This window comes from Dermatophagoides farinae, chromosome 4 (genome assembly GCF_024713945.1).
Source record: "Dermatophagoides farinae isolate YC_2012a chromosome 4, ASM2471394v1, whole genome shotgun sequence".
NCBI lineage: Eukaryota > Metazoa > Arthropoda > Arachnida > Sarcoptiformes > Pyroglyphidae > Dermatophagoides > Dermatophagoides farinae.
Genome location: NC_134680.1, coordinates 6204801 through 6226078, shown reverse-complemented (window position 1 = coordinate 6226078; position 21278 = coordinate 6204801). Strand labels below are relative to the sequence as shown.

The window sequence follows — 21278 nt, the reverse complement described above, 5'->3', positions numbered from 1 at the left end:
ACCGAAATTGTGTCTTCAAAGAAAAAGCCAAAGTTTTAATTGATTTTTTCGAAATGATTTTTTTTAATCATCATTTTGAGACAAAAAATGAATGATAAAAAGGAATTGTGATCTGATTCGATTCGATCATTGATTTGATTTGAAACACAATCAATATGATCATTTTTTAAAAACTAAAAATCCAACATATTCTATTCGATCTCATTAGTTAATAATTCATTTTTCACTAATGAACGAAAATATTTTCGATCTAATTTATCAGTGGATGTACGTGGAACATGCTGCACAAATTGTACACCAGCACGTAAACGTTTTTGGAAGCCCAGATTCTCCTGTACTGAATCGATTATTTCTTTTTTACTCAACGATTGTCCTTGACAGATTTGAATATATGCACGTATATGATTGCCATCAACTTTATGTGGTACACCGACAACACAAACACTATCAACAGCAGGATTCTTTAGAATAAATTCTTCAATTTCAGCTGGAAATACGCTATATTCACGAAATTTGATTATTTCTTTGATACGATCAACAATATACAGGTAACCTTCATCATCATAATAACCAACATCACCGGTATGATACCAGCCATCTGAATCTATGGTTTCATTTGTTGCTCGTTCATTTCTTAGATAACCAACAAATCTTTGTGGACCACGTAGCAGAATTTCGCCTTGTTTTTCAGCAGGCAATGATTTTCCGGTTTCCAGATCAATAATTTTCATTTCGGCACCAGGTGATGGTCTACCCACTGAACCCAATTTAAATTTTCGACCAAACATAAATTCCATATTCTGTATTCCAGCTAAAAATTCTGTTGTACCATAACCATCGATGTAAAAAACTTTATATTTTTTCTGTATATTTTCAATACGATTCAATGGAACTTTCGAACCACCACACCAAATCATTTTCAGTGAATTTAGGTCAAATTGTTCATGATAATCGTTTTGTGCCATATGAGCAACATGTTTTGGTGACAATGACAAGGCAGCTACTCGATATTCCGATACAAGTTGTAATAATCGATCCAATTGATTATTAACAACTAAAACATTTGTACGACAATTTATTATTTCTAAAAGAAAAATAAATGTACCGGACGCATGACATAATGGATACCAAAACAGTCCATATTTTTGATCAAAGTTTTCAAACATTTTGTTCTGATTTGTATCATTATTTGCTGAATTTTGCATTCTTTGTCCCATTGAACCCATCATTGAATAATTTGAATGAATAGCGCCTTTAGGTGTACCCGTTGTACCGGATGTATAAATGATAACAAAATGATCATCTTTATCTACGGGAAAATGTGGTATCTTGGCCATATCACCACCGTTGTTTATCATTTGTTTGACATGATCAATTTTGCATTCGCTGTCTTTTAAAATTGTTTCTAAATTTTTGATAATTTCACTGTCGTTGTTGCTGTTGTCATTTTCATTTTCATTCATAATAATTATCAATCGTAAATTTTCAAGTATATCTTGACGATATTGTTCACTACGTAATGCAGCTTCTAATATTGGTAATTGTTTTTTACAATCAATAATCAATATTGAACCATGACAATCTTTTATCTGTTGTGTTAATTCAAATTTTCCATTAGCCGCCCTGGCCGGTGTAAATGTACAGCCAGTAAATATTGTTCCAATCAATGTTATTGCATAGTCGAGAGAATTTTCACTGTAAAATACAATGGTTTCTTCTTTTTTCAAATTATATTCATTAATCAATGATGATGCAAAATGTTTGGATTGATTATACCAATCTTTATAGGACAATTTTTTCGTATTCATTTCGGCATCAATCTATTGTGGTGTGAGCAATAAAAATTTAATCAAAATTCAACAATACAATGAAATCAATATATATTTACCAAACCAATCGTTTCAGTGTTAGCCATTTCTTTCATAGAATTATCTAAAAATTGGGCTACACTTTGAAATTTTGGCATTTTTTTCGGTGCAACATTACGAACAATGTGTTGATCATTATCGATCTCAATCTGTGCCAATAGTTTGAGTGGATCATCATTCGTTGGTGGTTGAGCAGCAGTAGTTGGTGCATTTGTCGATGGTTCTGTTGATAATGGCATTTTTAAAACAAAAAAAAAAGTTTAAATTTCAATTGACAAAAAAAAAAGAAAACAAACAAAAACCAGGATAGGATAAAATTGGATTTTCTTATTTTATAATAAATGCTTCGATGACATTTTCTCCACGCATATGAGATCAGTTGATGACGGATGATTGAGAAATCGCATCATTTAATCGATAATAATGATAATAAATCCATAAATTTCTTACCTTTTACATCGCAAAAAAAAACAATTTATCTTATCATCATTATGTGTTGCTAGGCTTTGCATCATTTAACAAATAACAATCGAATGATACTGGGATTTTTATTATTTTGAAATTAAATTGAAAATTATCATTCCTATTTAATCGCCATTGACCTTTATATCGACCACACCCAAACACACACATACACACACACACACACATTTGTACTAAAAAGTGGCTCTTTGACAAAAAGGTCAAAGATTTTAGTTGATTTTTTTTCGAAATTTTTTTCTTTTAATCATCATTTTGAGATAAAAAAAATGGATTGATTGATTTGTATAATTTTTTTGTGATCATGGGGTAAAAGGAATTATGATCGGATTTGATTTGATTTGAAAACATTAATCATTAGATGAAATCATTCAATATGTGAACCACACCATTGTTGGTTGTTATATCGGCATATTGAACATGGCCACCATTAACGTAAAAAGATTCTAAAATTGAAAAAGAAAAAATTTTTTTTTCAGAAGATAAAAACAACACTGCAACAACAATACTTACGTGCAGATCGTCGAATTCGTAATGGTTCATGATCCATACAGCTTGGTACTTCGGTTTGACGGCCTTGAAAATTTGGATCAACTTGTTCACGTGGTGTAAGCGGAATTGAACTACGATAAATAGCACGATTAGCTACCAGATGGCTATCGACAAATCTACGGCAAGCATTCGGATCACGAACAAGTGAATTTAATTGTCGTGGTGATAATCGTTTACGGATTGCATCATCTGTAGGTGTAAACATTGTATATGATCGATCTGGTCGACTTAATTGTGGAGCCATCTGTGCTTGATCCACTATTTCACGACATAAACGTAGATTAGGTGATCGTTTCATAACAGAATAAATGGATTGTTGTGGTGGAAATAGTACCGCACCAGTGGATACCATTCGAATTGGACCAATTTGATGTGAATTTTTCAACGGACAACCAGAGATTAATGGTTGATATTGGCCAGTTAATGGTGATGGCATTATACTACGATCAAAACGGATTTGTCGTTCTGGTTGCATTGTTTGTATTGGTGCAAATGTATCATATGGTTGTCCTAGTGGACTATGAAAATTACTACGTGTTGCTGGATATATCTGTTCAAATGATTCAGGTATAGCATGCATAAGCATTAGATCGGCATTACGTTTTGGTTGTTGTTGCATTTTATTCAACATATTGAACGGCAGTTGTGAAACAGCACTGTCTTCTGGTGCAAATAATGTAACATTGAATTCTTTTGCTTTTTCAAGAATCTGATCCATTACACCACTGTTCATTAGCCAATCAACGAAACGTGCACAACGAAGTTGTCGTGCTGATTTTTGCATCAATTGTTGCATTTCACCAAAATCATCTGGATCATTCGGTTCGATTCGTTGTTGTGGTTCGAATGCCGGATAATCTTCTGGTCTTTGTTCGAATGGATCTTCTGAATCACGTTGTTGTTCCAATGGATAATCATTCGGTGATTCTTGTTCCTGTTCTTGTTGTGGTTGTGGTTGTGGTCGTCGTCCAGCTGCAGCTGGAGATTTTGGTCTTCCATTTCCGTTTGGTTTACCGTTCTTTTTCTTGGCCGGTGCTTGCTGTGCACTATTGTCTGAATCTTCTGGTTGTTGTTTTGGTTGTTTACCTTTTTTTGCTGGAGATTTTGATTTTGGTTTTTTGCTTTTTGTTGGTGGGGGTTGTGGAGGTTGTTGTTGCTGTGATTCACCAAATGAATCATCTTCATCAGGTATTTCTTCCTGTTTTTGTTGTTGCTGTTGAGGTTGTGAATCAAAATCATCTGCATCTGGCTGTTGTTGCTGTTGTGGTTCTGGTTCTTCATCACCAGATTCTTCTTGTTGTGGCTCTTCTTCTGGTGCATCTTCATCATTTGATTTTCCAACATCCTCGGGTTTTTCCTCATCTTCATCTTTTGGTTCGTCTTCATCTTTCGGTTCATCTTCCTTTGGTTCATCTTCGTCTTTTGGCTCATCATCTTTTGGTTCGTCTTCATTTTTTGGTTCATCTTCTTTTGGTTCCTCTTCATCTTTCGGTTCATCTTCCTTTGGTTCATCGTCATCTTTTGGTTCCTCTTCATCTTTCGGTTCCTCTTCATCTTTCGGTTCCTCTTCATCTTTCGGTTCATCTTCCTTTGGTTCATCTTCGTCTTTTGGCTCATCATCTTTTGGTTCGTCTTCATCTTTTGGTTCATCTTCTTTCGGTTCATCTTCATCTTTCGGTTCATCTTCTTTCGGTTCATCTTCCTTTGGTTCATCGTCATCTTTTGGTTCGTCTTCATCTTTTGGTTCATCTTCCTTTGGTTCATCTTCCTTTGGTTCAGCGTCATCTTTTGGTTCGTCTTCATCTTTTGGTTCGTCTTCGTCTTTTGGTTCATCGTCATCTTTTGGTTCATCTTCCTTTGGTTCATCTTCATCATTGGATTTTCCTACATCTTCGGGCTTTTCTTCATCATCTTCACTTGATTGTTGTGGAGCATTTTGGTCAGAATCATCTTCCGGTTCGTCATCATCAATCGCCTGTTGTGGATCTTGTGGCTGATCATCTTCTTTTGGTTTTGGTTTATTTTGAGCAGGTGATTTTTGTCCTTTACCTCGTCCATTTGGTTTTTTACCCTTTTTCGGATATTGTTGCTGAGGTTTTTGATCCGATTGATCTTGATCTTCAGATTCTTCTTCTTGAGCAGTTGGTTTTTTTGGTTTCGGTGTTTTTTTCGCACCATTTCCATTTGATTTTGGTTTGGTTTTCCTAGGTGATTGTGGTAATGGTCGATACTCGTCTTCATCCGGTATATCCTCTATTTTCTGTTGTTCTTGTTGTAATGGTTCATCGAAACCTTGTTGATATCGTTGTGGAAAACCATTAGATTGTTGTGGGCGACGATTTTTAGCTTGTCGTAATACCTGTGCTGGTGGTGGTAAACGATTTTGTCTTTCAAGACGAACATGTTGATCTTCCGATATTTCCGAATCATTACCATCAGCATTACCGATTAATGGTGATGATTGATTTTTATCATTGAATAAATGTGCTGGTACAAGCCTTAATGTAATGAATATTCGTGGCACATATATCGGTGGTTGCCGGGGCAACAATCTATCCATATATGGTGCATTATCGAAAATAATATCATCAATAATGAAAATAATACCCAATGGTGTTTTGATTTGCCGTTTTGGGAATTCTTTCTGATTAATTCGAATTGTACGATCTGTTTCTTCACAATCAATCGAATTGCCATTTAAATTTCTCATACCACGACGACAACCTTGTTGTTGTTGTTGATTACCTGGTACCATGTGGTCAGATAGAAATTCTAAATTCACAGAAAAAAAATCGTATCACATTATTATTTTGGTATGTAATTTAAATACTGACCTTGAACTTGTTTCATATTTTTTGGATTAGCATTACGTGCAATATTTCTTGTGATTGGATTATCAAATGGACAGAAAAATGTACCGGATTCACGTAATTTTGGTTCCATTTGTGCAAATTTAACTAATCGTGATATTGTCGATAGAATTGGCTGCATAGACATTATTGTCATCGGACTGATTGGTTCATTTTGTAATCGATCCACTTTATGTACTAATGGGCTGGAACCCATATGAAGATTTGGTTTCAATACATTTGGCCGATCTTCTTTATGTGATGGTTCATCTGGACCATTATTTGATCGATAAATCGGTACACGTTGACCAACAATAGCATGATTATCGAGAAATTTTTTCTTATCCTCTTCCGACCAATCTTTTGGTGAATTATTAAATGCATCATCAGTTGGAGCAAATATAGTCATGTTTGGTCCTGTATTTTCGAATACAAAATCGTTCGATCATTCAAGCTAAAAATCATTATCATCATTTTTGTTTACCATTTTGATTAATAACATCACGAGTATTGGGGCTATCCAATGCAGCTTTGGCATTATTCAAATCATGTTCTTCATCCAGTACATCGTTAAGAAAATCAAATGGTGAACCAGTTTTTTCCGTCGATTCATCATCATTATCATTTATTGGTGGATGAAAATTTTCCGTTGTAGCCGGTCCAGGTAGAATATTCTCTTCAGCATTTTCGATTGATGGTCGATAATTGTTATCTATCAATAATTCAATATATTCAAATCATTAAAAATCAATCAAATTTCATTGACATGCAAAGAACAAAGAATGAAAACAGGCCACAGAATGATTACATACAATATGTTGGATTATTGAATGGATTATTGAAAAATGTTCGACGATTAGTGGGTAATAGAATCAGATATGGAGCCCGTGGTGGTTTTGGCTGTGTTGATGGTGGTGGTGTTACCACATGATCCCTGTAAACAATACGGCTATTCACACGAATTGTGGGCACTTTATTTTTGTCATCATCATCATCATCATCATCATCATCATATGATTTAAATGAGAAAGCCAATAAAATCCACACAGGCACACAATTTGCAAAGGAAAAACAATAATAAATTTGGTTAAAGAAAATTGATCAATAGAAAAAAATGAACATCAATGTTAGTAAAAAAAAATAATAAAGCAGAAATCGAACTTTGATCATCATCATCATCATCCATCCATCCATTACCTCGAATGACCGATGATTGTTGACCATTCACCAATGACGTTACAATCGTCAATAATATTAATGTTGATATGGTCATTGTTAGATGATAATGTGTATGTGTGATGGCACGACGATTCACACTGAAGATCAAAATGAAAATGAATGGTCATTGACGATCAATGACGTACTTGTTTCAACAAAAAACAACAACAACAACAACAACAACAACAGAAATTAACAACGATGTTACCGCCTCCGATTATTGACAGAAAAAAAATATTGGTAAGATCCATTCATTTGAAAGAATTTCAAATTTTTTTTGTCATTTACTTCTAAATTAAAATAAATTTGGTTTTGTTAAAGATTGTCCATTTCTTTACATTCATTCATTCATTGACTCTCAATTTATGTACTTTAGATACACAATAGAATAATTATTGAAATCTTCATTAGAAGCAAATATAAAAAAAATGATGAAGAATGAATCAAAAAATCCATTAAGATTGTTTCACCATTTAAGTTTTGTGTGTGTGTGTGTGTGTGAAAATACCTTCGGAAAGATTTACGACAACGACAACAACAACAACAACGACGACGATGATTATCATTGACATTGACAACAACAACAACAACAACAACAACAACAACAAAAAAACGTTGTCGAATACAATGAAATATCATCATTTACAACTTTTAATTTTGGCCTCGTGTTCATAATAAATCAATCGTATGATGATTATTGAATCTTTTTTTTTCTCTCTCTCTCTCTCTCTCTCACTCACATCTGATGCAATATTCATAGACATTGAACAAATTACCACATTATCATTATCATAATGAAATAGCCACGGAAAAAAAAATTCGCTTACCTACCTACCTACCTATCTACTTGTAATAATAATCAATTCATAATGAATTCAAATGTGTTTTCAATTAATCACCAAAAAAAAAAAATTTTTTTTTCGGAAACCGGATTCATTATAGCTTTTTGGCTCATTCAATCAAAAAAAAAAAAAAAAAAAAAAAAAATTAATTTTTTCATGTTTTTTCCCAACAGAATATTTCTTCATTTTTTTTTCACATCGTAATCGTCTGAACCGAAGGTCAAGTGTGTGTGTCCACTACAATTGAATTCAATCAAATCAAAATGATTGGTTGATTGTTGTTGTTTCGAAATGAAAAGTGAAAAAATTTCATGAATTTTTTCACTTTTAAAAGTTTTTTTTTATATACAATGTAAATGAAATCACTTCCTTTTTTTTCTAAAATTTCAATAATTTGTCGTTGAATACAAATTATTTTTCAAGTGATTGATTGATTGGTGTCATTTATTGATTGATAAATTGTTCATTAAATCATTCGATACACACGAGTACATCGATTAAATTATTATTCATGTGAATATTATCATGTGAATTGTTTTCCTTTGTCGCTACGATGAAGATGATCATTATCCAAATGATGATTTTATGAAATGAATTCCATATGGTTATTCTGCTTAAAAATAATAATGATGAGATGATGATGATGAACCAAACTATTCGACTAGTTTTTGTTGTTGTTTTTTTTTATGAAAAATCACGATATTCGTGTAATAAAACCGGTGCAATCAATGCCCATAGATAGATGAGTCCAGAAAACCATGATGATATCATTTTAATCCATAATGAACTACTACTTTCACCAAAATGTTTATATGATTCTTGTGGTCTATAAATAGGGTTGGTTGGTAATAGAAAAAAAAGTTGAAAAGGTGAAAAAAACCCAGATGATGACAGAAAAAAAACTTACGTAAACCAATTGGTAATGGTCATCATTAGGTAAAGTGTACCTAATGCCAATATCCAATAGAATGCTGGCCAATTGGAATAATTATCTTGATCTTCAGCAGAGTTGCCTGTTGGTTTTCAACAAAACAAAAGAAGGGAAAAAACCCAAAAATCAATCAATCAATCAAAATTAAAATTTTCAGTACATATATAGTGATGAAAAGCAAATGAAATGGAAAAAATCAACCGAACAAAACTTTAATTTTATGCAAACTATCTGTCTATACGCGATTGCAATAAATGTGAATTAATTAACAAAAAAAAAAAAAAAAAAAATACTAACTTGAATCACCAGTAGTCAATCGTGTGGTTGAAGATACTTTTTTTTGGATTTGAACAATGAAAAAAAGGGTAAAAATATAAAATCAGATTCAAGGGAAAAAATATTTTTTTTTTTTTTGATTTCAAAAGAATCCTATACAAAGATCTACTACAGTTAAATTAAGCAAAAAAAAATTGCAATATCATGGGATGGGAAAATGAGTAAATTCAGAATAAAATAACCACTTACCACTGCCATCAGCTTCATTATCATCATTTGAAACACCGGTAATACGTTCCATACCGGATTTTGTTGTCAAACGTATACTTGAATAAATGACACATACAAAACAAATTAATAATGAAATAAATGATTGGCCATCCATTGAACCAGAGCTGGCTGTCCAAAATGTTGGTTTACATTCATGTTGTGGTGATGAATTCAATGCAGACCATGTTAGATACGTTAAATATAGTGATAATGTTGATGCTTGTAATAAACCAGATTTTGGATTATCTACAAAAAAAATGATAAATAGTGATATATCGATTGACCAGCAAAAATTCAAATCAATTCCAGTACTTACATTCTTGTACAGCAGGCAATATTGATACCAATGATAGACCGGCAATCATAATCATATTGATTGAGATTAAAAATTTATGCAGACTACAACCACTGCCACCATAATAAACATAGAACAATATGATGCCAACAGCAGATAGAATATAATTAGCCAAACTAATCGACACCAAAAGACATAATGGTCCACGACTATCAGAATCTTCCATACGTGATACTAATTCATCGGCTACTTCATCAGCAAACAATATGAGAAAACAGACTTGTATCAATAGATAAAAAAATGACCCAATGAAACCGAAATTTTTCCAAACTTGGAAAGAAAGTCAAGATTAGTAAGTCATTTTTTTTCTCTTGAAAAAAAATTTACCTGTTCCAAATGAACTATCACCTGGAATGTAGAATGCACCAACAATTCCAGCAATCAGAATGATAAATTTGATGGGCCAAAATCTGTTTGAAAGATTAAAAAAAATTGAATACAAAAAAAAACAGCGAACAATGCGATTACCCTCGATGCAATGCAACTCTTGGATCGCTTGAACGTCGTACACGAATCATTAATAAACCGAATATGATGAAAAACATAAATGTCGCAAACATTAATCGATAAACGGCCAAATATCCGGTAACTTCTTCACAGATATTATTTTTCGGTGCCACAGTACTGGCAGCATCTCGATTGATGAAAAAATCTTTCAATGTATCCAAATGATCACCAACCAATGGTGTTTTAGTCCAACAAAACGGTACTTTTGATTCAAGCCAATCCGATACATTTGGTTGTGTCATAATCCAACCAGTTATTGTTACCAATAATAACATGAATGATAACATGATTCTTGCACCAATTGCCGGTGTTATACAACTGAAACAGCTACATGCTGTCGATGCAGCACAACAGGCCAACTGGATTCAATTCAATTCGATCAATCAGAATTTTTGGAAAAAAAAATTAAAATTAAAATTTGAAGAAAAAAAAAAGAAAAGAACAAATTACCTGGCCCATTCCACAGACGCTCAATAGAGCACCCATATTTTATCTAGTGAATTGATTCAATGAGAATCTAAATTACCAAAAAAAAAAACGACGACAACGACGAAAATGACGCTCAAATTTAAAATGATTAATCGAACAAAAGAAAAACAACGCAGTTTCTTTTTCGGGTGTAAATAAACAGAAGAACAAAACTCAATAAGAATTTATTATTTAATCCATCAAAAGATGGCATTGATTACAATTATTTTTTATTTTTTTTTTTGGTTTTGTTTTTATTTTTATTTTTCAAATTTGCGAATTCTATGATGATTTTGATGTTGAATTAACATTTTCAACTACTTCCCATAATGATTCAATGGTGAAACCATCTTTAATATTTTCAATTGATAAACCAATTGTTGGATCATATGTCCATTGATGTGAACGTTTTTCTGATGATTCACCTTCGGCTAGATATGCAAGAACTGGATCATAATTGTTTCCACTATGACCACCACCACCGCCACCACCACGATTGTTTTGTCCACTATCATTACCATCAGCATTATTTTCATCTAATAATTCTTGATAATTTCCTGCATTTTCACGATTCATAAACATCAATGAATTTGGATCATCAAATTCTTCAGCAGTATTTGTATTGTTGGTAGTGTTTGCATTGAAATCCATTCCGGCCATTGTTAATGCTTGATGTACACCAAAATCTGGATTTGTCACATGAACCGTGTACAAATTATTCAATTCTTCATATACGGCATTTAATTTATCAACAGGATCAACACGAAAACCAAGAACATAACCACCAGATAATTCACTTGATTCAATAACTAATGCAATACCAAATTTTGAATCACGTACTTTAATATTACGTATCTGAATGAATGGTAATGATATATTGAATAATTCATTGATATTTGCATGCCAAACAATACGAATATTAGTTAGATACATTGTGCCAAGATTTCCTTGGTCAGATGAAAGATTCCAAACACCATTGATAACATTATAAATCTGTTCCGATGATAACATTTTCAATTGTTTTTGATCAATTGACATTATTGCCGATCGAAGTCTTAGATCACGAAATAATTTTGTCTGTACATATGCTTTACATATACGGCTAATCATTTCAATTATATCTTTCGATACACCAGGTATTGGTTCCAGACTGATGAATATGAATTCATAACGTGTACCATTCACTTTGGTCATCATATATAATGATTCATTTTTACCACGTAATTTTGTATGTATCATACGACTAGTTAATGTTGAAATACAGCCAAGACCAATACTTAGATTAATACGTGGTTTATTCAATGATTGCCATATAAGACGAAGATTTGTAACCATTAAGCGGCCAATTTCACCAGTATTACCTTTTGTATCTTCAACTTTTGGCCATTGTTCAATCAATTTTTCACCATTACGATATGATAATTCTGATGATGGTGCATCAAAACGTATATCACGATCTTGCCATAATGATTCAAATCTTTGTCTTTGCATGATTATTATTAATCAATCAATATGTGATGTGTCTTATGTGAATTTTTTTCCGTTTGTTTGTTTTTGTTTGTTTTTTTTCGGTTAATCATTGTGTTTCTAATGGTAACCGAAAAAGGAAAAAAATTTCATATTCAAAAATTATGAACAAAGCGCCATCTAGTGTCTAATAATCACACTACCAGAATTTTTTTTAAAATGGATTATGCGCACTTTAAATGAATGCCAATCATCATCATTTTATATATGATGATGATGTCACACTGATGATGATGCCAATATAGAGAACAAAACAAAACAAAAAAACAGAAAACAGAAAAGTCAGTTGTATGCATTGTTTGTCTGTTTTTTTTTCTGTTGATAGACAAAAAAAAAACTGCGTATATATACATTGTGAATGAGAATTTAACAACGAACGATGCATATACGTTTTTTTTCTATTTATTATTACAATACAAGTATTGGAGCGAAAGAAAAAACAAAACAAAACAAAAAAAAACGAAAAAAAAGCTAGCGCGCGTTGATAAAACAAGTGTAAAAAGAGACATAGATAGAGAGAGAGAACGAACCAAGATGGATAATAAAATATGGGGAGAGAAGGAGAGAGAGAGAGAGAGAGAGAGATAGAACAAATTGAGAATTAAAATCAACACCATTGAGAGAGAGAGAGAAATAAACAGACAGACTAAAATGAAAAAAAAAGTGAGAAAGAAACAACAACGAAAGAACTACTTTTCCACTTGTTTTTTTTGCGTTTTACTTTTATATTTCCATTTAATTTCCATTTAAAAAAAAAATATCCAAATCCAAACGGTTTTTATTTCTTGTGTGTGATGTGCGTTTTTTTTTAAAGCGCCAATATTTACATTTTTGTTTTGTGATTGATTTATTGATTGATTGATTCCTTTACATTCTTATTTTTCTATATAGAAATTTTATTACACAGAAACTACTTTAGTAGTAGCAGTAGTGGTATAAATTGATCTACAGAATTCATTTTTATATAATATGTACACATACACGCAAAGGAATCTATTGAATTGTCATCTATACTCATCCTGTGTTTTTGATTTCTCAAGTACAGAAATATGAACAGAAGATTCGTCCATTTCATCATTCAAAGAATATTATTTTTTTCACTCTCTCATCATTGAAATTCTTTGTTTTTGTTTGATGTGGATCAGATGATTGAAACAAAACAACAACAAAAAAAAAAAAAATTGAAATTGAAATGAAAATTCAATTCAACATGTTTTTGAACCCTTTTCACATTCAAATAGTTCAATCAATGGGAAATGATTTCCACCATATCATCATGATTTGAGTGAATTTTTGTTTGTTTGTTGTGTGTGTGTGTGTGTGTGTGTGATTACTCAATTGAATGAGTGGATTTTTTTTTTTGACAATTCAGCTTCGTAATATTTCTTTTCATTTGATTTTTTTACGACGTAGTCATCATTTTCGTGTGTGTGTGTCTGCGTGTTTTCTGGTTTTTGTGATTTTGTCCAATAATAATCAAACAACAACAAAAATTAATCCATCCAATACGAATGGAATTTTGGATCCTGAAGAATAATCATGGCATCATCAACAACAACAACAACTGCTTCACGTCGTTCAACGACAACACCTGGAACACAATCGATTCATATTGCTAATGAACAACAGAAACAACAACAACAACAAAAACAACAACATCGAATCAATAGCAGAATGAATGCTGGATTATCAATTCCACGTTCACGTCATCATCATTATCGTTATCGTCGTACAACATTAACATTTGTCGATGTACTTATACAACGTTATGGTGTCGATGATGTTGTTGGACAATTTGATGATTGTCCATTCGAAGTATTTGTTTTAGGCGGTATTTCACCACGAAAATCTGGTAAGAATAATGAAATTCTTTATGGAAAAGTAAAAATTCACCTTAACCTACTGACCTACACGATTCTTTTCCTTTCTCTTTCTCAAGGCTTTATCTATTTTTTTTTTGCCTTGAATTTAATGAATGAAAATTCTTTAAGAATTTTCAAAAATTTCCTTTTCTATTTTGAATCATTGCCAAAATTCAATGTTCTTTTTTTATCCTTCAAAAAAAAAATTGATGTGATGTGATGTGATGTGATGCGCAAAAAAACCGCGTAAATGACTACAATACACGCAATCTATACGCATACACACGAATTTGCTCCAATTTTGTACATGTGACAAAAAAAAAAAAATATTTATTTATCACATGATATCCATGGCTAAATGGATGCATTTATGTTTATCTGTTTGTTTATATTAATCATATTGCATCACAACATCATCATCATGATGAGTATGATGATGATCATGTGTTTGATGGCCATATAGTTAGTCCAGAGAATGAAAAATTGATTGGCAATGTCGACTTGTTGTTTTTTTTTATCATCACATAGACATTGGGCTTTTTTATGTGTGTGTGTGTGTGTAAGCTGCTACTTGTTGTTATAAGTGATGCTTATTATTATATGTTATATATCGATAGAGATTGTCAAGTGTGTATAAGTGTATGCTAGGCATTTAGTTGAAATAAAAAAAAAAAATTTTTTTTTCCTCGTGCAAGCACGTGCTACGTATTTATTTATTACATATACGTATTATATATCGTTGTCGTATACATATATATAAATATTCATAATGCTAAGGGATTGATTTTTTTTTTTTTTGCTGCCAAAGAATTATTATTATTATTATTATTATTACTTACTTAGAAACAACAACAAGAAACTATTTGGAAACTCAAGGTTGACAGGTCTTCATCATCATCATCATCAATAAGGTTATCATCATCATTGTTGTTGTTGTTGTCAAGTCTCTCTCTTTTTGTTTTGCTCAATTTGATTTCACATTTAAAACATGTTTTTCTGTTCTGTTCTTATTGATGATCGTCGTTCCAAATTATTATTATTTTATCGATCACTTTGATTTGCTGCCCCCTATTTTTCTCTTTTTGCTGTTGTTGTTGTTGTTGTTGTTGGATCTGATCTAATGGTTATGTAATATGGCCAATTTTTTTTTTACTTGTGTTTAGCAGCACCTGTAGCAATGGCAGCAGCAACAGCAGCGTAAAGTTTACATTGTAAACTTTACAACATAAAAAAAAATTTCCGGTAATTATCCACCGATTGATAATTGCTAATGATGATTATGATGGATAATTTTTATCACCATCATTATCATTAACACATATGTATTGTATTTATATTTCGACCAAAAACAAGTTGTTGATCATTGATCAGTGTTTTTTTTTTGCCACCGGAAATGCCATTTTACACTTGGGTATTGTCATTAACTACTATTAACTACTACTGTTACTGTTGAAGGGTTTCCATACAATGATTTGAATTTGAAACAAAATTTACACCTACGATCCGGGAACAGGAAAGTAGCTGTATCGATGTTGATGATGAATTGAGTTTTTTTTTTGTTGCTCGAAACAATCCAAACACAGACACACACACACACAAATAATAATCATTGTCATGCTGTTTGAATGGAAATGAAACATTGAAATCCAAAAAAAAATTCGTCGTCACAATTAAACCTTAATCATCATCATCATCGACGAGAAAAAAAAGAACAATGAAACAGAAAAAAAAAATCAAAATCCAAAAGAAAAACCATTCAAGGAAGAGAATTTTGTTTTTATTCTCAAACCTTCAAAAAAAAAATCATAAGATTTTTTTTTCTTCTAAAAACAATCGGATTCGACGAAAAGGAATGTGAAATATTATTATATTACACCTACGAATTTTTTAGTCAGACAGGCAGCAGGTAGGTAGTGAGTGAGTGAGTGAATGAGTGAATACGGTACAGATGTTTGTGTTTGTGTGACAATATTCATTCACATTGAAATAAATACAAATTTTCAGGTAGCAAAATGAAAAAAAAAATTTTTTCATACTTCCTAGTTGGTTATGATTTTTTTTTTGTTTTGTTTTTGTTTTCGTTGTTGTTTTTTGTGTTTATTGTCCATCGATCTCTATGGATGATGATGATAATGCAACAATAATGAGGGTTTACAACAACAAAAAAAAATCCATCCATCCATGCATCGTCATCATTTCATTGTGATGATAACGATGATGATGATGATGATTTCATTTCCTGTCAAAGGTATACAGGTGTGTATAAGTGTATGCGTTTAATTTGTTTATTTATCCAACAACTATTTGTGGGTGTGACTCGAATATATCGATATTTGAATGGTTGGATTTTGGACCAATCGATCCGGAATTTTTTTTTCGTCGTCGTTGTTTCGTTTTGAAACGGATTTATTTTAGTTTTCAATTGAATGGTTGATTGATTGTTTGTTTGTTTTATCGATTTGTTTTTTTTTTTGCAATATTTCTCCTGGTCGTCTATTGGTGTGTGTGTGTGTGTGTGTGTATATTTAAGCATCTTTCATGATGACGATGACGATGATGATGAATAAATTTCAGATTTTTTCCCCTTTTAAATATTTATTTGGCCTCGATTTTGTTGTTGTTGTTGTCGTCTTTTGTCTTGTTTGTTTGTTTGTTTGTTGGATCAATCATAAATTGTTGTTGTTGTTGTTTTTTATCTCTGAAAAAAAAATTTCAGTAATAAAATGTGTGAATAAGCTGAGCATTTCAAAAAAAAAATATGTGTCACCTGTATATTATTATGGTATACCAGGTGACACACATATTTTTTTTCTTCTTCTTGATCTAATGGATGATAATTAGGGTTTGTGGTTGTTGGTCATCAAAACTTTTTTTTTGCCCTCGAGATTCAATTTTCATTGGATTATTGTTTCTCTTTCTGTTATTTTTTTTTCTGTCTGTTTGTTTGTTCTGGATCACTTTTCTTTATTATATCATTATCATGTGTTGTGTTGTCATTTTGCTTCAAGACTTGATTTGACTGAAAGGTTAATGAATTTTTTCTTAAAAGTTAGAAGAAAAAAGTATTAAAATCAATGACGTTCAATTGACTTGTTGATTTTATGACTGATTGATTGACTATGATGATGATGATGATGATCAAGTTCAAAGTTTAAGAAAAATTTTTTTAAATTTACCTGAAATGATTACCTTTAATGAGATTCAAATACACACACACACACACACCTGTCATCCATTTAGCCAGCTGCTAAATCTCTCCTACACACACACGGGCAATTATCTTCTTTTTTTCTGCTTTCTGACAAGTAAATTGCATTTTTATTTGTTGCTCAAATCAAATGTCATGGGTCATCATCATCATCATCATCAAATGATGTCACAAAAATTAGTGCGATCCAAAAAAAAAATTTGATTAATTTTGATCATTTCGAAATAAAAAAATGGCAACCATAAGCTAAATTTTTTTTTCATTTAAAGAACCAAGAAAAAAAATGCAAATTTTTCATCTCATTAACCACCACAATCTGTCGTGCACACATACACAAAAAAAGGGGCAATTTATTCAAATTTCGATTTTTTCCCTGGTTATTTCGATATATAAAAATAAATCACCATTTCCACTTTTTATGGTATTAAAACACACCAAAACGAAACAAACAAACAAAAAAAATCTCCATTATCTTTAATCTTTAATCTATCTGATAATAAAATCATCGTTATTATGATTTAATGGTGACAGATAATCATCATCATGATGGATATGTAATGGATGAATACACATCCTTCCTTGATGTGTATTGTCCAATCCATTTTTGTTGTTGTTGTTGTTTGGTTCGCCATTCGATTATCATCATATAATGGACATGGAGGTTATTTTTTTCCTGGAAATTTAGAAAATTTCCCTCTCTCTCTCTCTCTCTCTGATTTTAACCAATTTTAATGAGATAATTAGATTTTAAATTTTGAAGAAGAAGAAGAAAAACTTTTTAATTTGTTGCTGTCTTTTTTTCTTTCTCTCTCCCTCCCCCAAATAGAAAGTGCATTATTATTACCACCGGCATTATCATTGAATCAATGTTGTGTTAAAAATGCTGGTCCTGAACCAAAAATTCGTGAATTATGTCACAATGTTGAAGAATTGGATCTAGCATCGAATAATATAATCGACATTGATGAAGTTTATAAAATTGTACGTGCAATGCCTAATTTACGTTTCATAAATCTAAGTGAAAATGATCTCTCCAAATGTAATCGTTATTCATCAAAATTTATTGGTTCATCAATAAATCGACAGAAATTGGAAAAAATTAAATCACTAGTATTGAATAATACACATATACCATGGAGTGGTGTGGAATTATTGTTGAATATAATGCCATCAATTGTGGATCTACATCTTAGTCTTAATAATTATGAATCAATACAATTGAATGCAAAAAAAAGTTATCCAAACATAAAATTCATGTATTTAAGTGGAAATCCTAAACTTTGTAATTGGAATGATATCAAATTATTGATGAAAACATTTCCAAAACTTGAAGGTCTTACAATGGCCGATTGTAATATTGTATCAATACCGGAACATGTATTGATACATTTGAAAAATTTAGTCAGCTTAAATATCTCAAATTGGCCAATCAATGAATGGTCATCGATTGATCGTTTAAATCAATTACCTAAATTGATCAAGCTACGTTGTCAAGGTTTGAATGTATTGAATAAATTGGACACACCGGATGAACGTCGTCAACATCTTATTGCCCGTTTACCACGTGTTACACGTCTTAATGGTAGTGATATTTCGGATGATGAACGTGTTTTTGCTGAACGAGCTTTTATACGATGGTTCATTTCGAATACAGATGAATTGAAACCACCAAGGTAACGTTTTATTTGTTGTTTTTTCGTTTTTTGTTTTTGTTTCGGACTAAAATCAATTAAATCTAATTTTTTTTTTGATTTTGACATCTATAGATTCTATGAACTACAAAATATACACGGACGTGTTGAACCATTGGCCGAAGTGAATCTATCGCCACCTAAATATGCAAATGTACGTGTTATATTCAACGATCTGACTGATGAACAATTGGAAAATGATCAATTGAGCTATGAATCATTAGTACGACAATGTAAAGATTCACGTTCATTCAAAGTGGATCTGAATAAATCTGTTAGAAATTTTAAAGTGCAATTAAGGTATGTGTATAACAGCACTGAAAATTTTTTTACCTCTTCCATCATTTTATCATTCTTGTGTTCACTTTTTTTTTCTCCCATCTCATTCACCCCGTTGCCAATTATCATCATCATCATCGAATAACACGACAACCAGCTCATTATATGACGTAATAGCATCAAATATTCGTGTATTCTATATTGATACTGAAATGTCAGAATTATTGGGCATATTACATATTGAAGAGTTGCGTTTTGCACAAAAAAAACTTTATACATACAATGTACAGGATGGTGATGAATTTCTTATTGAAATGAAATAGAAAAACAACAACAACGACAGCAACAATTTCGATTCATCCGATCATTTAAACAAAATGAAAAAGAATTGATTAAATTTGATTTCCGGTGTTGGTTTATGTTTGTCTGTGTTAAATAACCTAAATTCATGATAATATAATCGCGTTTTTTTGTGTGTATGTGTGTGTGTTTTGTAAACAATTTATCGATACGAATAAATAAAATGTCGGAGCATGATGTTTCCGTTGTCGTTGTTGTTGTTGGCCATTTCACATTTCATGATGATTTGGATTTTTATCTAGTTTCGGTCAACTATTTCGACTCATTCAATGTGTTTGTGTGAGGAAATAGGTTTCATCATCAAATCATCAAATATAGCAGAAATTTTAAAATTTTAAAATGTAAATAAAATTCAATTTAAATTTTACAAATTGTAAACAAATAAACAAACAGACACACACACATCATAGATAGATTCAAACATTTGACATTATTGCTGGTGATCATGTAAAATTTCTATTTACATATTGTCCATGTTTCTGTGTTTTTTTTTTATTAATTCGTTTTCTGTAGTTCTTATTTTCTCGTTCTTTATGTTTGTGATCATTTGTTAATTTTTTTTTTTTTTGGTTTGTTTGTCCAATATTCAACACACCTTGATATACATATGACACACACACACACACACACACACTGATTATATAATGGCCAACAATGTAATTTACTGTACGGTAATTCTTATTATTGAATAAAATGAAAAAATAGAAATTTTCAATTGAATTGTGTAACGATTTAAAAGAGCAAGTTGCAAACCTTTTTCTCTCACTCTCTCTCTCTCTCTCTCTCTCTGCTGTTTTATTATGCATGCAATGATAATTATATACGGATATCCGATGATCATAATGATGATAATGGAAATGTTTTTTTTTTCATTTATTATTATTCGGGTAAAAATCCAAACGGAAGAACTTGTTGTTGTTGTTGTTGTTGTTGTGGCGATAATTTGGTGGATAATTGAGTTTTTTTTTCTCTCTTTTTTTTCCTCACTACACGAGAGCACCAAACAAAACCTGGCGGCCATATTATCATCATGATCATTAAGAGAGAAAAAAAAATTTGAAATTCAAAAAATTTTTGTTGTTGTTTTTGTTGTTGAACAAAAAAAAAAAACATTTACCATCGTCGATTTGATCAATGTGTGTTTACACCAACATCACTTGTTTTTGATTTATTGATTGATTGATTGATTGATCGATTAATTGGTTGTTTTTTTTTTTAAATGTGAAGCTGTGTGAATAGAAATTTTCTTGTGGAAATTTCGACAAAAAAAAAATGAAAAAGTTTTTCACCGACTAATTTGTAATGTAAAAACAAAAAGTATGCCAGGATTATATTCATATAATTTATCATTGAAGAACGAAGAAAAAAAAATGAAGAATTTCAGGGAACAGAATAAGAAAGTGTGAGAGAGAGAGAGAAAAAGTTTGAAAATGAAAAAAAAACTTTCTCTTAAAAGCACTGGAAGAAAGATTTTCGGAAAATTTTTTTTTCTTGTTCATTCGTCAATGGTCCTTGTGAAGTTTTTTTTTATTTATTTTCCCACTTGAAACGGAAACCGGATTGATTGCGCAAAATTTTCTTGCCAGAAAAAATGACAATTGAACGAAGCGAAATTCCTTTCTCTTCTTCTTTTATTTTGGTTAATTTTGAACAGTTTAATTAAGTAGTTTGATTTAGCGGATTTTTTTTTCTGATTGAAAAGATTTTCCAGATTCCAATGAAATGTTTTTTTTTT

General features: G+C 31.4%; 5 protein-coding genes and 1 long non-coding RNA gene across 9 annotated transcripts; 2 read left to right on the top strand and 4 right to left on the bottom strand.

The window, feature by feature from the left end:
• Positions 1-16: 16 nt before the first annotated feature.
• LOC124490846 (uncharacterized) lies at positions 17-2257 on the bottom strand. Its single transcript, XM_047053410.2, has 2 exons — positions 1889-2257; positions 17-1820 (listed from the first exon to the last, which is right to left on the bottom strand). The coding sequence occupies exons 1-2, from the start codon at positions 2105-2107 to the stop codon at positions 192-194; spliced, it is 1848 nt and encodes a 615-aa protein (XP_046909366.2). The 5' UTR covers positions 2108-2257; the 3' UTR covers positions 17-191.
• A 311-nt stretch (positions 2258-2568) lies between these two features.
• Positions 2569-7256, bottom strand: LOC124490313 (uncharacterized). The gene is made up of 6 exons (XM_075730154.1): positions 6947-7256; positions 6562-6720; positions 6234-6461; positions 5735-6166; positions 2862-5672; positions 2569-2794 (listed from the first exon to the last, which is right to left on the bottom strand). The coding sequence occupies exons 1-6, from the start codon at positions 7020-7022 to the stop codon at positions 2706-2708; spliced, it is 3795 nt and encodes a 1264-aa protein (XP_075586269.1). The 5' UTR covers positions 7023-7256; the 3' UTR covers positions 2569-2705.
• Positions 7125-7669, top strand: LOC142597458 (uncharacterized). Its single transcript, XR_012832190.1, has 2 exons — positions 7125-7207; positions 7344-7669. It is a non-coding gene; the product is annotated as an uncharacterized LOC142597458 (long non-coding RNA).
• Positions 7670-8223: 554 nt separating this feature from the next.
• On the bottom strand, positions 8224-10797 carry Serinc (serine incorporator TMS1). Of its 3 annotated transcripts, XM_047064729.2 has the most exons (8): positions 10599-10795; positions 10110-10507; positions 9969-10051; positions 9603-9911; positions 9266-9532; positions 9038-9073; positions 8717-8822; positions 8224-8635 (listed from the first exon to the last, which is right to left on the bottom strand). In XM_047064729.2, exons 1-8 carry the CDS (start codon positions 10632-10634, stop codon positions 8494-8496), a joined length of 1377 nt encoding a protein of 458 aa, XP_046920685.1. In that variant the 5' UTR covers positions 10635-10795; the 3' UTR covers positions 8224-8493. The 3 variants fall into 3 exon arrangements, with proteins under 3 accessions (XP_046920685.1, XP_046920686.1, XP_075586271.1); XM_047064730.2 differs by lacking the exon at positions 9038-9073 and having other exon boundaries at positions 10599-10797; XM_075730156.1 differs by lacking the exon at positions 9038-9073 and having other exon boundaries at positions 9269-9532.
• Positions 10798-10898: 101 nt separating this feature from the next.
• On the bottom strand, positions 10899-12182 carry BBS5 (Bardet-Biedl syndrome 5 protein). The gene has a single exon (XM_047064731.2). The coding sequence runs from the start codon at positions 12105-12107 to the stop codon at positions 10899-10901; it is 1209 nt and encodes a 402-aa protein (XP_046920687.2). The 5' UTR covers positions 12108-12182.
• On the top strand, positions 11401-20258 carry LOC124491031 (tubulin-specific chaperone cofactor E-like protein). 2 transcript variants are annotated; one of them, XM_075729908.1, is made up of 5 exons: positions 11401-11482; positions 13189-13995; positions 18040-18886; positions 18980-19204; positions 19341-20258. In XM_075729908.1, exons 2-5 carry the CDS (start codon positions 13683-13685, stop codon positions 19504-19506), a joined length of 1551 nt encoding a protein of 516 aa, XP_075586023.1. In that variant the 5' UTR covers positions 11401-11482; positions 13189-13682; the 3' UTR covers positions 19507-20258. The 2 variants fall into 2 exon arrangements, with proteins under 2 accessions (XP_075586023.1, XP_046909581.2); XM_047053625.2 differs by lacking the exon at positions 11401-11482 and having other exon boundaries at positions 12759-13995.
• The last annotated feature ends 1020 nt before the right edge of the window (positions 20259-21278 follow it).

Excerpts from the sequence above, each read along its gene's own strand:
- LOC124490846 (XM_047053410.2), bottom strand. The coding sequence starts at position 2,107 with ATGCCATTATCAACAGAACCATCGACAAATGCACCAACTACTGCTGCT. Across the intron at positions 1,821-1,888 it reads ACACTGAAACGATTGGTTTG|ATTGATGCCGAAATGAATAC; the intron begins GTAAATATATAT and ends ACACCACAATAG.
- LOC124490313 (XM_075730154.1), bottom strand. The coding sequence starts at position 7,022 with ATGACCATATCAACATTAATATTATTGACGATTGTAACGTCATTGGTG. Across the intron at positions 6,167-6,233 it reads TGATGTTATTAATCAAAATG|GACCAAACATGACTATATTT; the intron begins GTAAACAAAAAT and ends TCGAAAATACAG. Across the intron at positions 2,795-2,861 it reads ACGAATTCGACGATCTGCAC|AATCTTTTTACGTTAATGGT; the intron begins GTAAGTATTGTT and ends TTTCAATTTTAG.
- Serinc (XM_047064729.2), bottom strand. The coding sequence starts at position 10,634 with ATGGGTGCTCTATTGAGCGTCTGTGGAATGGGCCAG. Across the intron at positions 10,508-10,598 it reads GCGTCTGTGGAATGGGCCAG|TTGGCCTGTTGTGCTGCATC; the intron begins GTAATTTGTTCT and ends AATTGAATCCAG. Across the intron at positions 8,823-9,037 it reads ATTGACTACTGGTGATTCAA|GCAACTCTGCTGAAGATCAA; the intron begins GTTAGTATTTTT and ends GAAAACCAACAG.
- BBS5 (XM_047064731.2), bottom strand. The coding sequence starts at position 12,107 with ATGCAAAGACAAAGATTTGAATCATTATGGCAAGATCGTGATATACGT.
- LOC124491031 (XM_075729908.1), top strand. The coding sequence starts at position 13,683 with ATGGCATCATCAACAACAACAACAACTGCTTCACGTCGTTCAACGACA. Across the intron at positions 13,996-18,039 it reads TATTTCACCACGAAAATCTG|AAAGTGCATTATTATTACCA; the intron begins GTAAGAATAATG and ends TCCCCCAAATAG. Across the intron at positions 19,205-19,340 it reads AATTTTAAAGTGCAATTAAG|CTCATTATATGACGTAATAG; the intron begins GTATGTGTATAA and ends CACGACAACCAG.